Below are 15,548 nucleotides of genomic sequence, written 5' to 3'. Positions count from 1 at the left end.
AGTAACAGTCAATCTTGCGGTTATCGAACTCGAGACTTTTTGAGAGTAAAAGCAAAAAGGTATCGAACTGATTTAAGACGAACCGGTAACTCTTTTCATTACCTGGCGAATGAAATAAAAGCAAAACTACCTCGAAGAAGTCGAAGAAGAAAAGTAAATAAAAGAAATGAAGAACCACTTCGATACTAATGATCACGTGACTTACTGAGCGCCTCTAACGACCGCGTCACTGAACTAACACACCGAACTATAGTTAAGAGTTTAAAGCTTTAGAAAAGTTTAAACACTATTACTTTTGTTTTTATTTTTCTTTTCATTATTATCTCTAATCAGTATCATAAATCCTTTGATAATGATCCTTTTATTTTTTATTATTATTATCATTATTATTATTACGCTAGTTGAGTCTTGTAATGACTTCCAGTGTAATGGTTAAGTTTAGAGATTACGATAGCCAACTTGTTGTTTAATGTAACTCATCTTAATTAAATCCTTTACAATTTATTTTTTACAATTATAATTATTGCTATTATTATCCTCAAAGTAAAATTGATTTTGGTCCTCAAACGAAGTGGTCGCTTAACCCTTTTACAATATAATCCTTAGGATGAATAATGGATGCTATAATTATAAATACCATTAGAATGCATGGATAATTGCTTGCAAAATATAACGCGATTAAAATTATTTTAGCTTGAGACTCTAAGAGAAAATATATTATTATTATTATTATTATTATTATTATTATTATTATTATTATTATTATTATTATTATTATTATTATTATTATTATTATTATTCAACGAAGGGTGTTGAATTAAAATTAGATTGGGAATTTAAAGATCGTGACGGCTTCGTTCCTGGACTATTTTTTAAGTTTAATAATAATATTAATTATTTATCATTATAAATAATAAACCGAGCACTCAAACAATGTAATATTTAAATAGGAACGTTGAAGTGAGGTCGAATGAAGATAAATTTTAATCCATAAATTAAAAATTTATTACTCAAAAGTGTGCTTCAACATTTCCCTTCTCTGCTCTTATATCATATAGTATGTGCATATTTAGATGAGCTTTTATAAATTTAGATAAATTATTTGCTATCCTAATAACATTATTTTCACAACTATAACTGTAATTATAATGTTACTTTAACAACTATTATTTTTAGTACTGCTACTATTATTATTATTATTATTATTATTATTATTATTATTATTATTATTATTATTATTATTATTATTATTATTATTATTGTTATTATTATCATTATACTTTTAGTATATTCATTTAGTTCCGTATCTTCAACGTTCATTTTCGTCTCTCAAGTTAATGTATACAAAACATATAAATTTATGCATATATTATGGCTTGAGAAATGAAATTACCTCGTCACAAACTAACTCTCTAAAACATATGTACATGTATATATATATATATATATATATATATATATATATATATATATATATATATATATATATATATATATATATATATATATTTATAATATTTTATGTGTCATCCGGGATAATATAGGATTTCACGTTGGATTTCTACTTCCGGCAATTTTGGACTGACCCGCGGCTTGCATTTAAAAAGCGGCCTGGAGTTGAAACGCTCAGCGTCGGTTCGGAATTTATTAAAAATATCTGGGTACCAGATACATTTTTTGTCAACGAAAAACAGTCGTACTTTCACATTGCCACCACTAGCAACGAGTTCATTCGTATACATCACTCTGGCAGTATTACACGGAGTATACGGTGAGTATATTATTTCAATTTCTGTTAAAATAATATGAATTTTTTTTTTTTTTTTATTAAAAGGAATTCTAGTCTAAAAATTGAAAATAAAAATTTTTATGTTTTCAAATTTTAATTTTTAACCATATTAAAAATTTTATTTATTTATAGTATTTATTAAAAAAAAAAATAAAATTAATTATCTTGAAAATTTTTAAAATATGATTAAATAATTTTAAAAAATATATCAATTGGTTTTTTTTTTATCGAGTTTTAAATTATGCCTCTAGACTAAAACACCCTTTAAACAAATAAAATACAAACACAAAGTTTAAGTAATAAAGTTGGTACTGTACCGAAATTTAACAATGAATTTATAGGTAAAGGCCCTTAAGCTTGTCCCGGTGAATTTACTTTGACAGTATTAACACAAAGCGGATCAGAGTCAATTTAAAGGGGCCCGAGAAGTCGGACGGGGTTGTACTACTGTACAACAGCAGTAGTATAAGCATTAACAGGCGTCCTTTCATCGAATCTCAGATACTCTAACCTATTTCACGAGTCTTCTCGTCTTGTATTTACCTCTACTCTCGAATCCTATTTTACGACCACTGGTTACTATATCGAACAAGTACTACACTATTACCAGTACGAGTATTCCTCGCGGTAGTACATGCTTCGAACAGCACTCACCCTCTGCTCAGATATTTCCGTATTAACGTTTCAAACTGGACTGTATTCAAAAGCCATCCCCTTACCTCGTATCATTCGCTCGAGTTCGTACAATAGACAGCGAATCGGCCGGGATTTATCTCTTTAATTAAACAACTAATATAAATAGTATAAATAGACGAACTTTTAATAATTAACATGCAGAGAGCTTTTTAAATTTCATAACAATTTATTGCCGAAAGAGCGAATGTGGGTATAATATACAATAGAAGAAAAAAGTATTTTACGGGCATGCTGAATTTATGGGAAGATTATTTTTTATGACCGAGGTACGATAAAAAGATATTTAAAAAGTTATATTAAAAAAGAAAAATTTAATGTAGGGAATTTTCTTGCCACTTTTATTTTGTTTTTTTTTTTTTTTTAGTAGGTGGATATGATAAGGGATGAGGAATGAGGGACTGCAGGAAGCTTGGTATTGGAATTTTTCATTGGCCACAGGCAATAGCGTCCATCCGGAAGGCTAACGCAGAGCATTTAAACCCGGTTAGATCTACATTAAGCGGGTGAAATAAACTATCGGGTGTATTCAAACTTCCTGGTGCCCTTTAACTACCGGTTTAACCGTTCCAACATATAAAACTGATACTGATAATGTTTAACTATCCCCGACTCAATCCCATTTAGGCTAATTATCTTGTTAATTGCCGCGAATTATTATTTTTTCCTGGACTTTATGTCGTGGATTTAATTTAGCATTTTTTTTTTTTTTTGCAGAAAAGTAGCCGTTTTTAATATTAGCATCAATATGTGGCGATAGAAAATGTAGGAAAGATTATGGAGGGCAAAAACCAAACGATAATTTAATATGTATGATTGACGAGCGAATGAGGAAAATGAGAAACGTCAGATTGCGTGAGACGGCCTCGTTATCAGAGCAGTATGATGACGGTTCGACCTTACATTAATATCGATTGCCTTTTGGTTTCCCACTAGTGTACTGTACGATAGTATATATACTTCTAACTTGTATCCCGGCTAATTCCATTTTTTCCCGAGGAAAATAATCCAGTGGATTCGAAATGGCCTCGCTTTTTTAGCTCAATATTTCACGATTATGTTTACACTATTTTCATTCAATGTTATTTACCGCAGAGTATCGGAAATTTCCTTCCAGCTAGTGGAGAATAAAATCACGTTGATTGGTATTGACAAGGTTGTTTTATAAAAACAGTTGTCTTGTCATAGTAAATACTTTTTTTAGCTTTCGAAATTACTAATTACTTTTTCAGAAAATTGATCTATTTTTTTTTTTTAAATTATTTTATTATATAGAAAAATATCATGGTTAAAAAAACATTTTTTTTTTAATTTGAAAAATCTTTAGTTAAAAAACTTAAATTATTTTTTATAGTTTGAAATTTTTTTAAAATTCTATTTTTCTACGTCAAACTGTTATAATTTATATATATATATTTTTTTTGCTGTTCCGTGTATTAGAGATAATATTGTGATGTCTATTGTTGTGTTAGTCAAGTATGAGCACATTGAAAAGGTATTTTAGCGAGAAAGCCGGATTGACGGTCTGTCAGATTGTATTAATCATTTCATTCATCGCATTCACCAACAAGGGTCACTGAATTTTGACAGTACGAGCGTGTTTCAAAACGGATAAGCTGTCTAAATGCCTGGGGGACCACTAACGGGTGTTTTAGTGCTGATAAATCAATCTATTATTAAAGAAAATCATTCATAATCCTACATCCTTTATAATAACCAATTATTTATAAATAAATATCTGTACGAAAAAAAAAAATGCCACGCGCGGAAATAAAAACTTTTTTCTGGCATTTAGCTGAAAAGTAATTTATATTAAAAGAGCTTTGCATTTCCATACGGTTAATTAAATAAGAGTAAAATGAGGGAGAAATGTAACTCGAGGTATTTATGCATGACCATGCGCATGTGAGCTCTTTTCTCCTTACGCCGAAGGCGAGAGCTTTCAAAAATTGTTTTAAAAATGAAGTAGACATGTCCCGAGGAACTGTTTCGTCAAACAGGATTTATTTTATCTCATTTATTTTTTATTTTACTTTATTCTATTTAATGAGCGTTAAATATTCAATTTTAAATAAAATTGATTATTGCTTTTTTTTAGATTAACAATCACGGCTTCGTGTCCAATGAATCTACAGTACTTCCCGATGGATCGACAACTTTGTCACATCGAAATCGAAAGCTGTGAGTATTTTTATATAAAAGTTTGATTATAAATAAATAAATATAAATTGAATTGGTAGACCGTGAATAGAAAAACTAACAAAAATAAATCAAATTTGAAACAATACACAGAAAAAAAAATAATTTCATATAACTTTTTAAAATGTCAACACAATTCACACAAAATAAATTGCGCTAAAAAAATTAATAAACGCTCGGAAAAAAGTATAGAAAAAAAAAATATAAAAAAAATTCAGTAATTGCGACAGATTTTAGTTTCCCAAATTAATTTCATTTTCAGGTCACTGAAGCAAAAAATATAAAAAAAAAAATAAAAAAAAAACAAAGTAAATACTCGTCCCAATTTATATTGACGAGTAACAAAAGTTTTTCCTTTTATTTTATTTTATCCTCGGGCATTTTTTAACATACTTATACACGACTTAATATTTATTTTTCCACCCAGTTCCTCCAGTTTATAAAAACTAGGCGTAGCCCCTCTCTGTTTTGTCTTTCATTATTGTTTATTTTATTACACCACAAAATCACAATTCACTCACCGATTCGTTAATTTTAATTCACCACACATACACACAGGTCATGAGTCATAATAATTTATTTATTCATCCAGTGATTGTAATTATAATGACAGCACTGTGTGCAGCCAATTGAGCACACGCTTATCTGCAATGTGCCGAGCACTCGTCAAGATAAATTGTCTGAATAAATAATACCAATGTGATGTAATAATAACAAAAAATAAAAAATATAAAATGAAATTTCTGGTTAAAATTAGAGATACTTTTTTTTTTATGAAAGTAAATAAATAAAAATAATTTAAAGAAAGACACCAAGAGATACTGAGAATATAACAAAACTAGATGGATCTTGTACATTTTTATTATGGATATATATTATTATTATTTCTTCTCCCCGGCCACTTGTTTCATATATCCAAGCTGAACTAATGAGACACTTGAACTACTTTCAACCTCTCCGTAAACTCTCGGCATTTTTTTCTCTTTTCTCCATGATTTTTTTATTTTGCATGTAATTTAACCCTGACGATTTTTACCGGGCATCTAAAGTTCATTCAAGTCACACGGAAAAAGATTTTATAATATATAATACACAGTAGGGTGGGTCAAAAAAATCGAATAATTTATTTTTGACTTTATACTCTGAAAAATAGGTTCGTAGACACCTAAAAAGAATTCTCTCCAAGTATAAGCTCTTAATTATAACGGGAAGGTCCTCCGCTTTGCGGGTTTCTATTTTTTTCGAATAATCAGATAAAAAAATTTATATCTCGCTTCCAACTGCTTGGAAAAATATTCCGTGGCATAGATTTTGTGAGAAATTGAATGCTTTACAAAAAGGTCTCTTATGACTTTTTCAAAAACTCAACCGATTAAAAGATATTCATAGTTGAAGTTTGGCTATTTTAAGGAAAATATTCGTTTTTATTATGAATTTTATAAGTCGATGAAAAAAATTATTTCGGATTGCGGAACTCATGATTTTGTAGGAAATTTACTGCTCTACAAAAATGGTCTCTTATGATTTTTTGATTAAGTGAAGCCGTTACGAGATATTCATCGTCAAACATTAACGAATATCAATATTTCCAGTTTTTGATCAATAATTCGATAAATTTTAATTTAAACTATGAGTTTCAGGAAAATTTACATAAATTTGAGTTTCGATCGATAAAGAAATGTTATAAACAATTTTTTTAATATTGTTTTCAGTCTTGAGCTTGTTTGATTGCATTAAAACAAGAAATTAGAGCATTTTTTCGACATATAGCCAATGATTAGTTTAATTTGAAGTGAATGACATATTTCTTTGTCAAATTTAATATGAAAAGTATTGAATCAAGTGAGAAACAACCAGTATTTAACTTTTTTATAGATAAATTTTTTATTGAATTATCAATTGCAATATAATTGTCTATATTTTTAACATAACAGTACGCTATTACTATAAATAATTTCTTTTATTACAATTTGGGAATGTTTTTGATGTTCTTTGACAACTTGCAATAAGTACTGGAATTGTTCTTCATTTTTGTCAAGCATTGATTATATTCACTGACTAATGCAACAGCTCGCTCTGCTGAATCATTGACAACTTTTAGTTGTTGAAAGTATTCTTTATTTTCGAGATAACTCTCATTAGTAGGCCATAATTCAACATCGACATCAAGAAAGTCATACGGTAGATCGAAGATTTTGAAAAGATTTAATGACTTTTTAGACACAAAGTCACTCAGAGTTCTCTGCGCCAATGAATTCAAATCTTTTTAGCAATTACAAATCTTTTAGCTTTAGAATCTGTACCTTCACGAGTATTAACAGCTTCAACAATACTTTTTTTACTTCTAATGGAACGCCATCGTCAAACAGTGATAAAATGGCAAGTTCATCGCTCAAATACCATAAGTGCGAAATCATTTTTTCACACGTAGCTGAAGAAATCAAAGCATTGATATGTTTGTACTCCAATAAATTTTTCATAAACTGCAAGTCATGATAAGCAGCAGTTGTTGCAGAAGTTGATGAAAACCAAGCTTTTAAATACAATGTGACTATAAAAATACAGAAATGACGAAGACCATGCAATTCTTTCTGAGAGAGTTTGAATTCATCTCTGAATAGATACATTTTCAAACTATAAATGGCCTTAGCCATCCATCTAGCATGATGAACAGCACCAGGACGTTTGAAAGAAATCTTTTCTTGAGGCATTTCTCCAAGGAAAATCAATGATAATTCCAATAATTCTTTATCTAACTTATTATAACATTTCTTTATCGATCGAAACTCAAATTTATGTAAATTTTCCTGAAACTCATAGTTTAAATTAAAATTTATCGAATTATTGATCAAAAACTGGAAATATTGATATTCGTTAATGTTTGACGATGAATATCTCGTAACGGCTTCACTTAATCAAAAAATCATAAGAGACCATTTTTGTAGAGCAGTAAATTTCCTACAAAATCATGAGTTCCGCAATCCGAAATAATTTTTTTCATCGACTTATAAAATTCATAATAAAAACGAATATTTTCCTTAAAATAGCCAAACTTCAACTATGAATATCTTTTAATCGGTTGAGTTTTTGAAAAAGTCATAAGAGACCTTTTTGTAAAGCATTCAATTTCTCACAAAATCTATGCCACGGAATATTTTTCCAAGCAGTTGGCAGCGAGATATAAATTTTTTTATCTGATTATTCGAAAAAAATAGAAACCCGCAAAGCGGAGGACCTTCCCGTTATAATTAAGAGCTTATACTTGGAGAGAATTCTTTTTAGGTGTCTACGAACCTATTTTTCAGAGTATAAAATCAAAAATAAATTATTCGATTTTTTTGACCCACCCTAATACACAGACTACCAGAACAAGAGTATATATTTATATATGTATATATATATGATTGGTTTCTCTGGTGGCTTCTGGTGTTATTAAAAATTTCGTTCTACCCGCGGGGGAAATTCATATCGTCCGGTACTCCACGGGGGTAATAGCAAAAAAATCCAATATATTCACGAGATCCTTCCATGAATTTCTTCAATTTGAGATTGGTTAAAAAGAGACCGTAAAAAAAAAAAAGAAATAATAAATATTTTTCCTTAATAACCAAGAAAAAAAATTTAACCGATGAATATTCTTTTAAATTTAATCTCTACTTCTATTTATATTTAACGCTACTCTACATTTAATTTAATTTAATTTAATTTAATATACTTATACTTGTGTAATATAATGCTAAGTATGTTTTTAATTTAATTATATATTTATAAATATATATATGTGCATTTCTATTCGAAGGGTCTCCACTGTTTGATACCAGATGTTTTAATGATACTTTTGCACCGGAAAATAACGGACTTGAACTTTTATTTTTGGCAATGTTTGGTAACTTAAATTAGCTGAGTAAAAGTATCATAAAAACAACACGACAGCCTCTTTGTACATAAGCCAAGCTAACAACTTGATTTTTTGCCATGTACGCAATAATATTAATATAAAACTTTAAAACTAAATAATTATGATTAATTTTATAAATAGTTTTACGTTTAATGGAATGGATAATGATAATAATTATGATTGTGATTGATAATAAAGCGCTAATTTTTAACTAATGAGCAAATGATGTGCCAGAGGCCGAAATACAAGACTGCCTCGCGAGGGGTCCAGTTACGACGGACGAAATCCTCAGGAGCCTACGCAGCCCGATGCCGATTGACAGATATCGATTTTTAATTAATGTTATAATAATAATCTTTACATTTATGATAATTATTAAACTAACCGAATAACGCATTGTGCATCTCGCCAGCGCATGCGTCTTTAATTTAAAAATATTAATTAAATATAATTAATTGTTGTCTTTTTTTTTTTTTTAATTTTTTTTTTTGTAGAAAATTTAAGCATGTAGTAGCAATTTTTGGATCCGTGAAAAAAATTTATTGTATGGCTAATTTTTATAGATGGCCTGAGAAATTGTTAAATTTACAAGAAAAATTTTTAAATAATTTTTTCAATGTAAAATTTAAAAATTTTCTAATAAAAATTAAATTTGACAGAATTTTTTTTCCATAAAATCATCAAAAACATATCAAGCCATTTATAAAAAATTTTCACGGATAGTTGTAAACAATAAATATTAAAATAATCCATAAAATAAGTTTGTTAATTCGTTAAGTCGCTTAAAAAAACTAAAAGATACTAACAAATGTTGACGGTTGGTTGGCTGGCTGAAGCATTTAATTTTCCAGCAACTTGGTGGCGTATTCCGGGCGCTGAAGAGCAAGAGAGTAAGGAATATATAACGGGGTGGGTTAAAGCCGCTTTGCAAAATGCCCTCAAATACCTCCGGTTGTTCTGCACCAGCTATAACTGTTCGGTGCTGGTGTGTAGATATATATATATATATACTGTGTAAGGAAGTACAGTATAAAAAAAAAGGAAAAAGGAGAGTGAAAAAAGAGTAAGTCAGAAAGACTCTCGAGTAGTTTGTATTTTCTTTTTAGTTTTTCCCACTAGTGTTTTTACAGGTTGGTTAGATTCGCCGGAGGGACTTTGAACTGGGTTTTTCCTTTTCGATTTATTAACTTGAGACTGAGCCCAACTCCCTCTTGCTCTTGTTCTCGCCCTGGGTACTGCCGAGAGGAACTTTCGGGCCACGTATTCAGTTACGTGCCCGGGTATCGGTTGCATTTATATCATAAAGAGGGATATAGAAGTAGATATAGATATATACGGGCCTGCATGATACTGCACGAGCTTATTGCGTTACGTGCTTTTCGTTAAAACTTTGCCTGAGATGAGAAAGCTTTTATTATAAGTTAATGCATTATTTAATTAATCTCATTCGCATGACCCTAGATGAGAAACTCAATCCTAATTCTAAATTCTTACCCACCTTCTATTTGTTCAAGATAATTTCATTTATAATAATTATAATAATATACGAACAAAGTACGTTGAAAAAAATTGTTGAAAATAAAATTTTTGATCAAAAAAAATTATTTTGAAACAAATTTATTTTTTAAAGTCAAGAATTTTTTTCTTGCATTAGAAAAAAAAATTAACTTGATTCAAGAAAAAAATTCTTGAAAAATTTTTTTTTTATTATCTAAATTAAGAATAATTTTATTTTTATTTAAGAATTTTACAGTATTGATTAAAGAAAAGGTTTTTTAATTAAAAATACTTAAAATAAAAATATTTTATTTAAAGAAGATAATATTTTTCTTTAATCAAGTACTTTTTCTTTTTTTTCCGTACATTTGTTACAGCGTTATTCTATTTTATTGCGTTAAATATTGACGGGAAGTATTTTACGTCTGATAGTTTCTAGTCTCGTTAAAGAGCAGTGAGTGCACGTGTCATTTCACAAGAGAGTATTGGTGTAGAGAAAACGCGCGAGCAATGTATCGTGTAGTTGGCACTCGGAGTTTCCGTACCCGCCAGCAAAATGTCGAGTGTCGGTATACGGTATAGGGGACTAGACATCCACCAGCAGATGCAATTATGTCAAAACACCGAGTGAGATAACAAACCGAGTAGATAGATCGCTAGATACCTACCAACAGCCAGATCGACGTTCAAAAGGACCGGAAGAAAGAGAGAAACAGAAGAGAGGTAAGCGCCCTCTTTCGACCGCGTCCTTCAACTATTTATCGTCACTTTAATTCCTCCTGTCAAACGAATTAAATACTTTGCTACTCTTCTCCTTTATTTTTCGTTTTTCAATTGAATTTTTTAGAAATTGAGTTTCTCTTTTGTGTAATATAAATGTTTAAATAATTTAAATTATTTGTAATTTGTAATTTGTAGATATAGAGGCTTGGACTACAGTAATCACAATAGCACGCTTGCACGAAACATTTAACTTTGTTATTTTTTATTCGTTCAATCTCTTTTGATCTCCAGGTAAAAACATTTTTTTGTCGTCCTTGACCACTTTATAAATGTTCTCGTGATACTACCAGTACTTAAAAAAAAAAAAAAAAAAAAAAAAAAAAAGAATAAATAAAATAAAGTTCTATGTATATTAATATCGTTAACCTTGCTAGTTATTTACAAGCAATAAGTTGCCATTATTAACTTAAAAAATTTATTTGAATTATTCGCACGTTGATAAACTCTTTGAATAATTATTTCGATAGCACTCGTTATAATTATAAATTTATTAAATATATTTATAAGTAAGTAAGTATTTAACCTTTCAAATGGCACTTGGTTGTATTTGCATAATAAGTTTTTAAAGTAATAAAAATGATTTAGTGAATTTAAAATTAATAATAGAGGAAATAAATTAAATTTTATCGAAGCAAACAATAAAAAAAATTGGTATTCACTGTCACCAGTTGATAGAAAAATATAATCGAGTTATCGATTGGAATGGAAATTTTCACTACTACTTTAGTATATTTTATCTTCTGTGCTTTGTAGAAGTTTTACGAAAGAATAACAAATGGTGAAGACGTTGACGGTAAATAAGAAAAGCATACTTTTTATTTGATAAAGTTTGGTTTGCTATATAAACTGAAAGAAACGAAACCAATTTAAATCGAATGCAAAACTCAGACAATCGGGAGACTTAGTCATGAATACTCGAGATTACTTAATCTAGAATCTGACAAATGCTTGCTATGCAGGTGCCCGCGGCCAAATGCCATTTGAAAACCTGGAATGCGATGTAACCTAACGATTGCTACCACCGGATTTCGTTTCCAAGGAATGTTATTATCGTGGTATATGAACACAAGAAATTGTAATGCCTTAATCCAAGTTAAATGTGTAATTACCCGTAAAAAAAATTTTCAAAAATGGCCCTGAATTTCTAGCTTTCATATCAGGCTATGTAAAAGAAAAAATGATTAATTTTTCAATTTTATATTTGTTTTAAAAATTTTTACGTCATTTTACAAGACAAATATAACAAAAATCTCCTTGGAAGAGGAAGAAAAATTACTTTTATTTTATTACTTAAGTTATAAAATTTAACTCTCTTCTAAGGAGAAAATTCAGCGACCATGCGCCACCTGTCTGAAATTTTTATTACTATTTTTTTCGAAAATTTATAAATGAACATATCGATTAATTTCAGACCATATTTAGCCAAATATGTCCTAATATGGTCATGCAGAAAATTTTTTCACGAATAATTATAATTTCTTGTGATGAAAATTACAAATTTTTCGTTAGTGTTGATTTGTTTTTTTAAATTCCACCCAAATATTTGTTCTCATTCTTTTTCTCTTTCCCTTTGTGTTTCTCTGAGTGACTAATGGTAATGATAACAATAATGATGATTCAGTGTGATTAAATTTTGCTCGATAACCGAACTGTAATCGAAAACTGGAGCGCGAAAAATTCCAGTAGCATTGACAATCGTAAAATCGGTTAACAAAGAGCCTGACAATTTGAAAGCAACAAAGGGACACATTTTCCGTAATTTAAAAATGTGCATAAATAACACGAGTAGTAATACAATACCATTTTCGAGGCTCAATAAAATGAAAATCAAAATCAAAATGAAAGAGAAAGAGAAAACGAATGAACCCAACCCACAAATAAAGTTCTTGCTCGCCCTCTGAAAAATTTTATTACTCTTGTTATGTACGTTAGATTGGATTATTTTTTACGTTACTTTTTTTATATTTTATTCTCTCGGCAGTTGGATACACAATGCGCGATATTCGGTACAAATGGAACGCTGGCTATCAATCGGTCGGCATCTCAAGCGAGGTGGAACTCCCGCAGTTTCGCGTACTCGGGCACAGGCAGCGACAACGAAACATACAACTATCTACAGGTTAGAAAATACACATAAAAAAAAAAAAAAATACACATCTAGATCTTTCAATAGATGTTTAGCAAAATTTGTGATTTAATACATACACAATTTTTTTTTCTTCGTTAAATCCTCTCACATTCAATGAGCAAAGATAAACAAGGCCAGAGAAAAATCAAACGAAAACTTGTGAAAAGTAAAATTCTTTTTTTACAAATTGAAATAAAAAAGGAAGAATAAAAATAAATAAAAAGGTAGACCTCTTTGGTCTCTCTGGTCTGCCTTCACCGATGTGTACACACAAATTGAACAATGTTTTATTTTCTACACCATTGCACCACTAAGATCTTCTTCCTTTCTCTGTTCCTTCTACTTCTTTTATTCCTTTTTATACCCGGTGGGTTTTATTTTCCTTTTTTTCCATCCATACATTCCTATTTATATTTTTTTTCAACATTTATACTTGCAAAGCACACACGATCCCCCGCGGAGCTTCCAGATTCTTCCGGCCGTTAGTTCACGTGTGGTCGAACCTCATCCTCGAGGGATTTTCCCTCAATCTATTCCTTTTTTTATTTTGAAAGGAAAAGTAACCAACCGAAAATAAATAAACAACCAGAATTACAACAAACGAAGCTCCGTGGCACTCCGTACACTCATACTCATGTCATGTACAGGCACACCACACACACACACACACATGGCTTTAAACTGAGCGAAATTTAGCCGCCGATCTGAGAGAAGACATGGCAAAAAAATCGGAAAATTAAAATGAAAATAATTGGCGTACAATGTGGATGTCGTGAGGTAAGTGGAGGCCCCCTCGGACTTGGCCTGGGTTCCGGTAGGTGTCTATCAACACCAGGGGGTTCTCTCTTTTATTTACAGTCGGATACACAATGCGGGATATCCGGTACAAATGGAACGAGGGGCCAAACAGTGTCGGTGTCAGCAGCGAGGTCTCTCTGCCCCAATTCAAGGTCCTTGGACATCGTCAGCGCGCCATGGAGATCAGTCTTACTACCGGTAATGTATGATAATGACAATCTATCATCCCACCTGATAAATATGTGTACGTTTTTTTTACATCTTCTTTAGTACTCTAAACTAATTTATATAATTAAAAAAAAAAAAAAAAGTACAATTTTTCTGTGATACAGTGGGTATTTTAAGGTAAATTTTTTATCAAATTTTTGGAGGAGTTTTGGTTAGTTTTTTGATTCATCAACTTCAACTGATTTTTTTTCTACAATTCGTAAATTTCTGGTAGGTCACTAGTAATTAATTATTTCAATTTTTATTTGACTCTAAATCTAATTTCCTAGACCCTATTCAACAGTACTGATAAAGATGACAAAGGAAACATGAATTTCCGTAGTCACGATTACTTTTAAAGATAGATCTACCCCGCATTCAATACTGCTAATTTCCGTACCCACTGTAGTACAGAGAACGAACGATAGCAGGCAAACAGTTGATAAAACCTATTTTTGGAATCCGATTATAACATAATTAGAATTATAATTATAATAATAAAAAAAAAAAAAAAAAAAAAAAAACTAGTCCTTGAGCAGTTTGTCTACGGGCTACTTTTCTCGAGTCGTATATACTTGATGTCTTTTCTTGTTCTTTCTCTTTGCCGGGAAATATCGACAAACGGAAATGATTGTTCAGCCGTGTGCGGAATGAGAAAGAGCACAGACGTAGACACAGAGAGTGAACAGTGAAAAATAAAAACTGAACACTGGTGGAACACGTGACACACAATCGACGTCGATGAAGACGATGAGCAATAGTCATACTTATGAAAAATAGACATAATAAAAGGGAATAGTGAACTAAAAAATACGCGGCGAGTGCTGATAAAGGATGAAAATAATAAAAGGAATGGAAAAAAATATAATAAAACGAATGTTAAGATTGTAAAAATAAAAAAAAAAAAATTATACACGTTTGAGAAATGAATGAAAAGTGGATACGATTGAAAGTGAAAAGAAATCCCGAGGTAGTGAAGAATAGAAAATGGAATTTCATGAAAAGACAGTTTGATTTCAAGAACTTGATTTATAAGAGCCAGCATATTGCCAGTTTTATTCTCCTTCTTCTTCTTCTTTAGCTACTGCTGCTTCATCTTATTCGCTTTCCTGTTTCTTTCAGCCTCTCCATACTACCAAAGCCTTTTCATTCGTTACCTTTAATTCAACTTTAAATAGAGCAAACTAGCCTTGAATTTAAATTTAGTTTCCATCTCAATATTTATGACATGAATATTTTTAAAAAGTATTTTAAATGAAATATTTAAAAAAAGGAAAGCCTAATGACAATTATTAATAAAATAAATTACGTATAAGTAGTAAACAAATAGCATCAATGATAAAATAGATAGATCCTACTGTTGGAAAACAGCTCAAGCACACAAGTAATCCTTTCAACATTGTCATGCTATTCATGAACGGATTTGTATTGACGGTGTGTTTGTATGCAGTGTGTGCGACTACATAGGAGGCGAAAGAAGAGCATAGTATGTTCCATAGATTACACGAGTGTTGAGCTCGTTTTAAAGCAATGTTCCGTACGGGTACTCGTGTATT

General features: G+C 30.3%; 1 protein-coding gene and 1 long non-coding RNA gene across 15 annotated transcripts in view; one reads left to right on the top strand and one right to left on the bottom strand.

The window, feature by feature from the left end:
- Positions 1-15,548, top strand: part of Rdl (Resistant to dieldrin) — a 94,372-nt gene that overhangs the window by 64,469 nt on the left and 14,355 nt on the right. For 8 of the 14 annotated variants that reach the window (XM_074245070.1, XM_074245065.1, XM_074245059.1 and 5 more), the window contains exons 4-6: positions 1,545-1,771; positions 4,581-4,663; positions 13,846-13,983. In XM_074245070.1, coding sequence (XP_074101171.1) covers positions 1,545-1,771; positions 4,581-4,663; positions 13,846-13,983 — 448 coding nt within the window. Of the gene's footprint in view, positions 1-1,544; positions 1,772-4,580; positions 4,664-12,840; positions 12,979-13,845; positions 13,984-15,548 lie in introns of all 14 variants that reach the window. The other 6 variants (XM_074245068.1, XM_074245066.1, XM_074245062.1 and 3 more) reach the window with 2 other exon arrangements.
- LOC141528826 (uncharacterized) overlaps positions 1-15,548 on the bottom strand; it is a 132,948-nt gene that overhangs the window by 115,329 nt on the left and 2,071 nt on the right. The window lies entirely within an intron of this gene.

This window comes from Cotesia typhae, unplaced genomic scaffold (genome assembly GCF_013202065.1).
Source record: "Cotesia typhae breed Kobodo isofemale line unplaced genomic scaffold, CoteBio_Ctyphae contig_44, whole genome shotgun sequence".
Lineage (NCBI taxonomy): Eukaryota > Metazoa > Arthropoda > Insecta > Hymenoptera > Braconidae > Cotesia > Cotesia typhae.
Note: the sequence above shows the minus strand (reverse complement) of the source record. Positions and strands in the feature narration are given on the sequence as shown.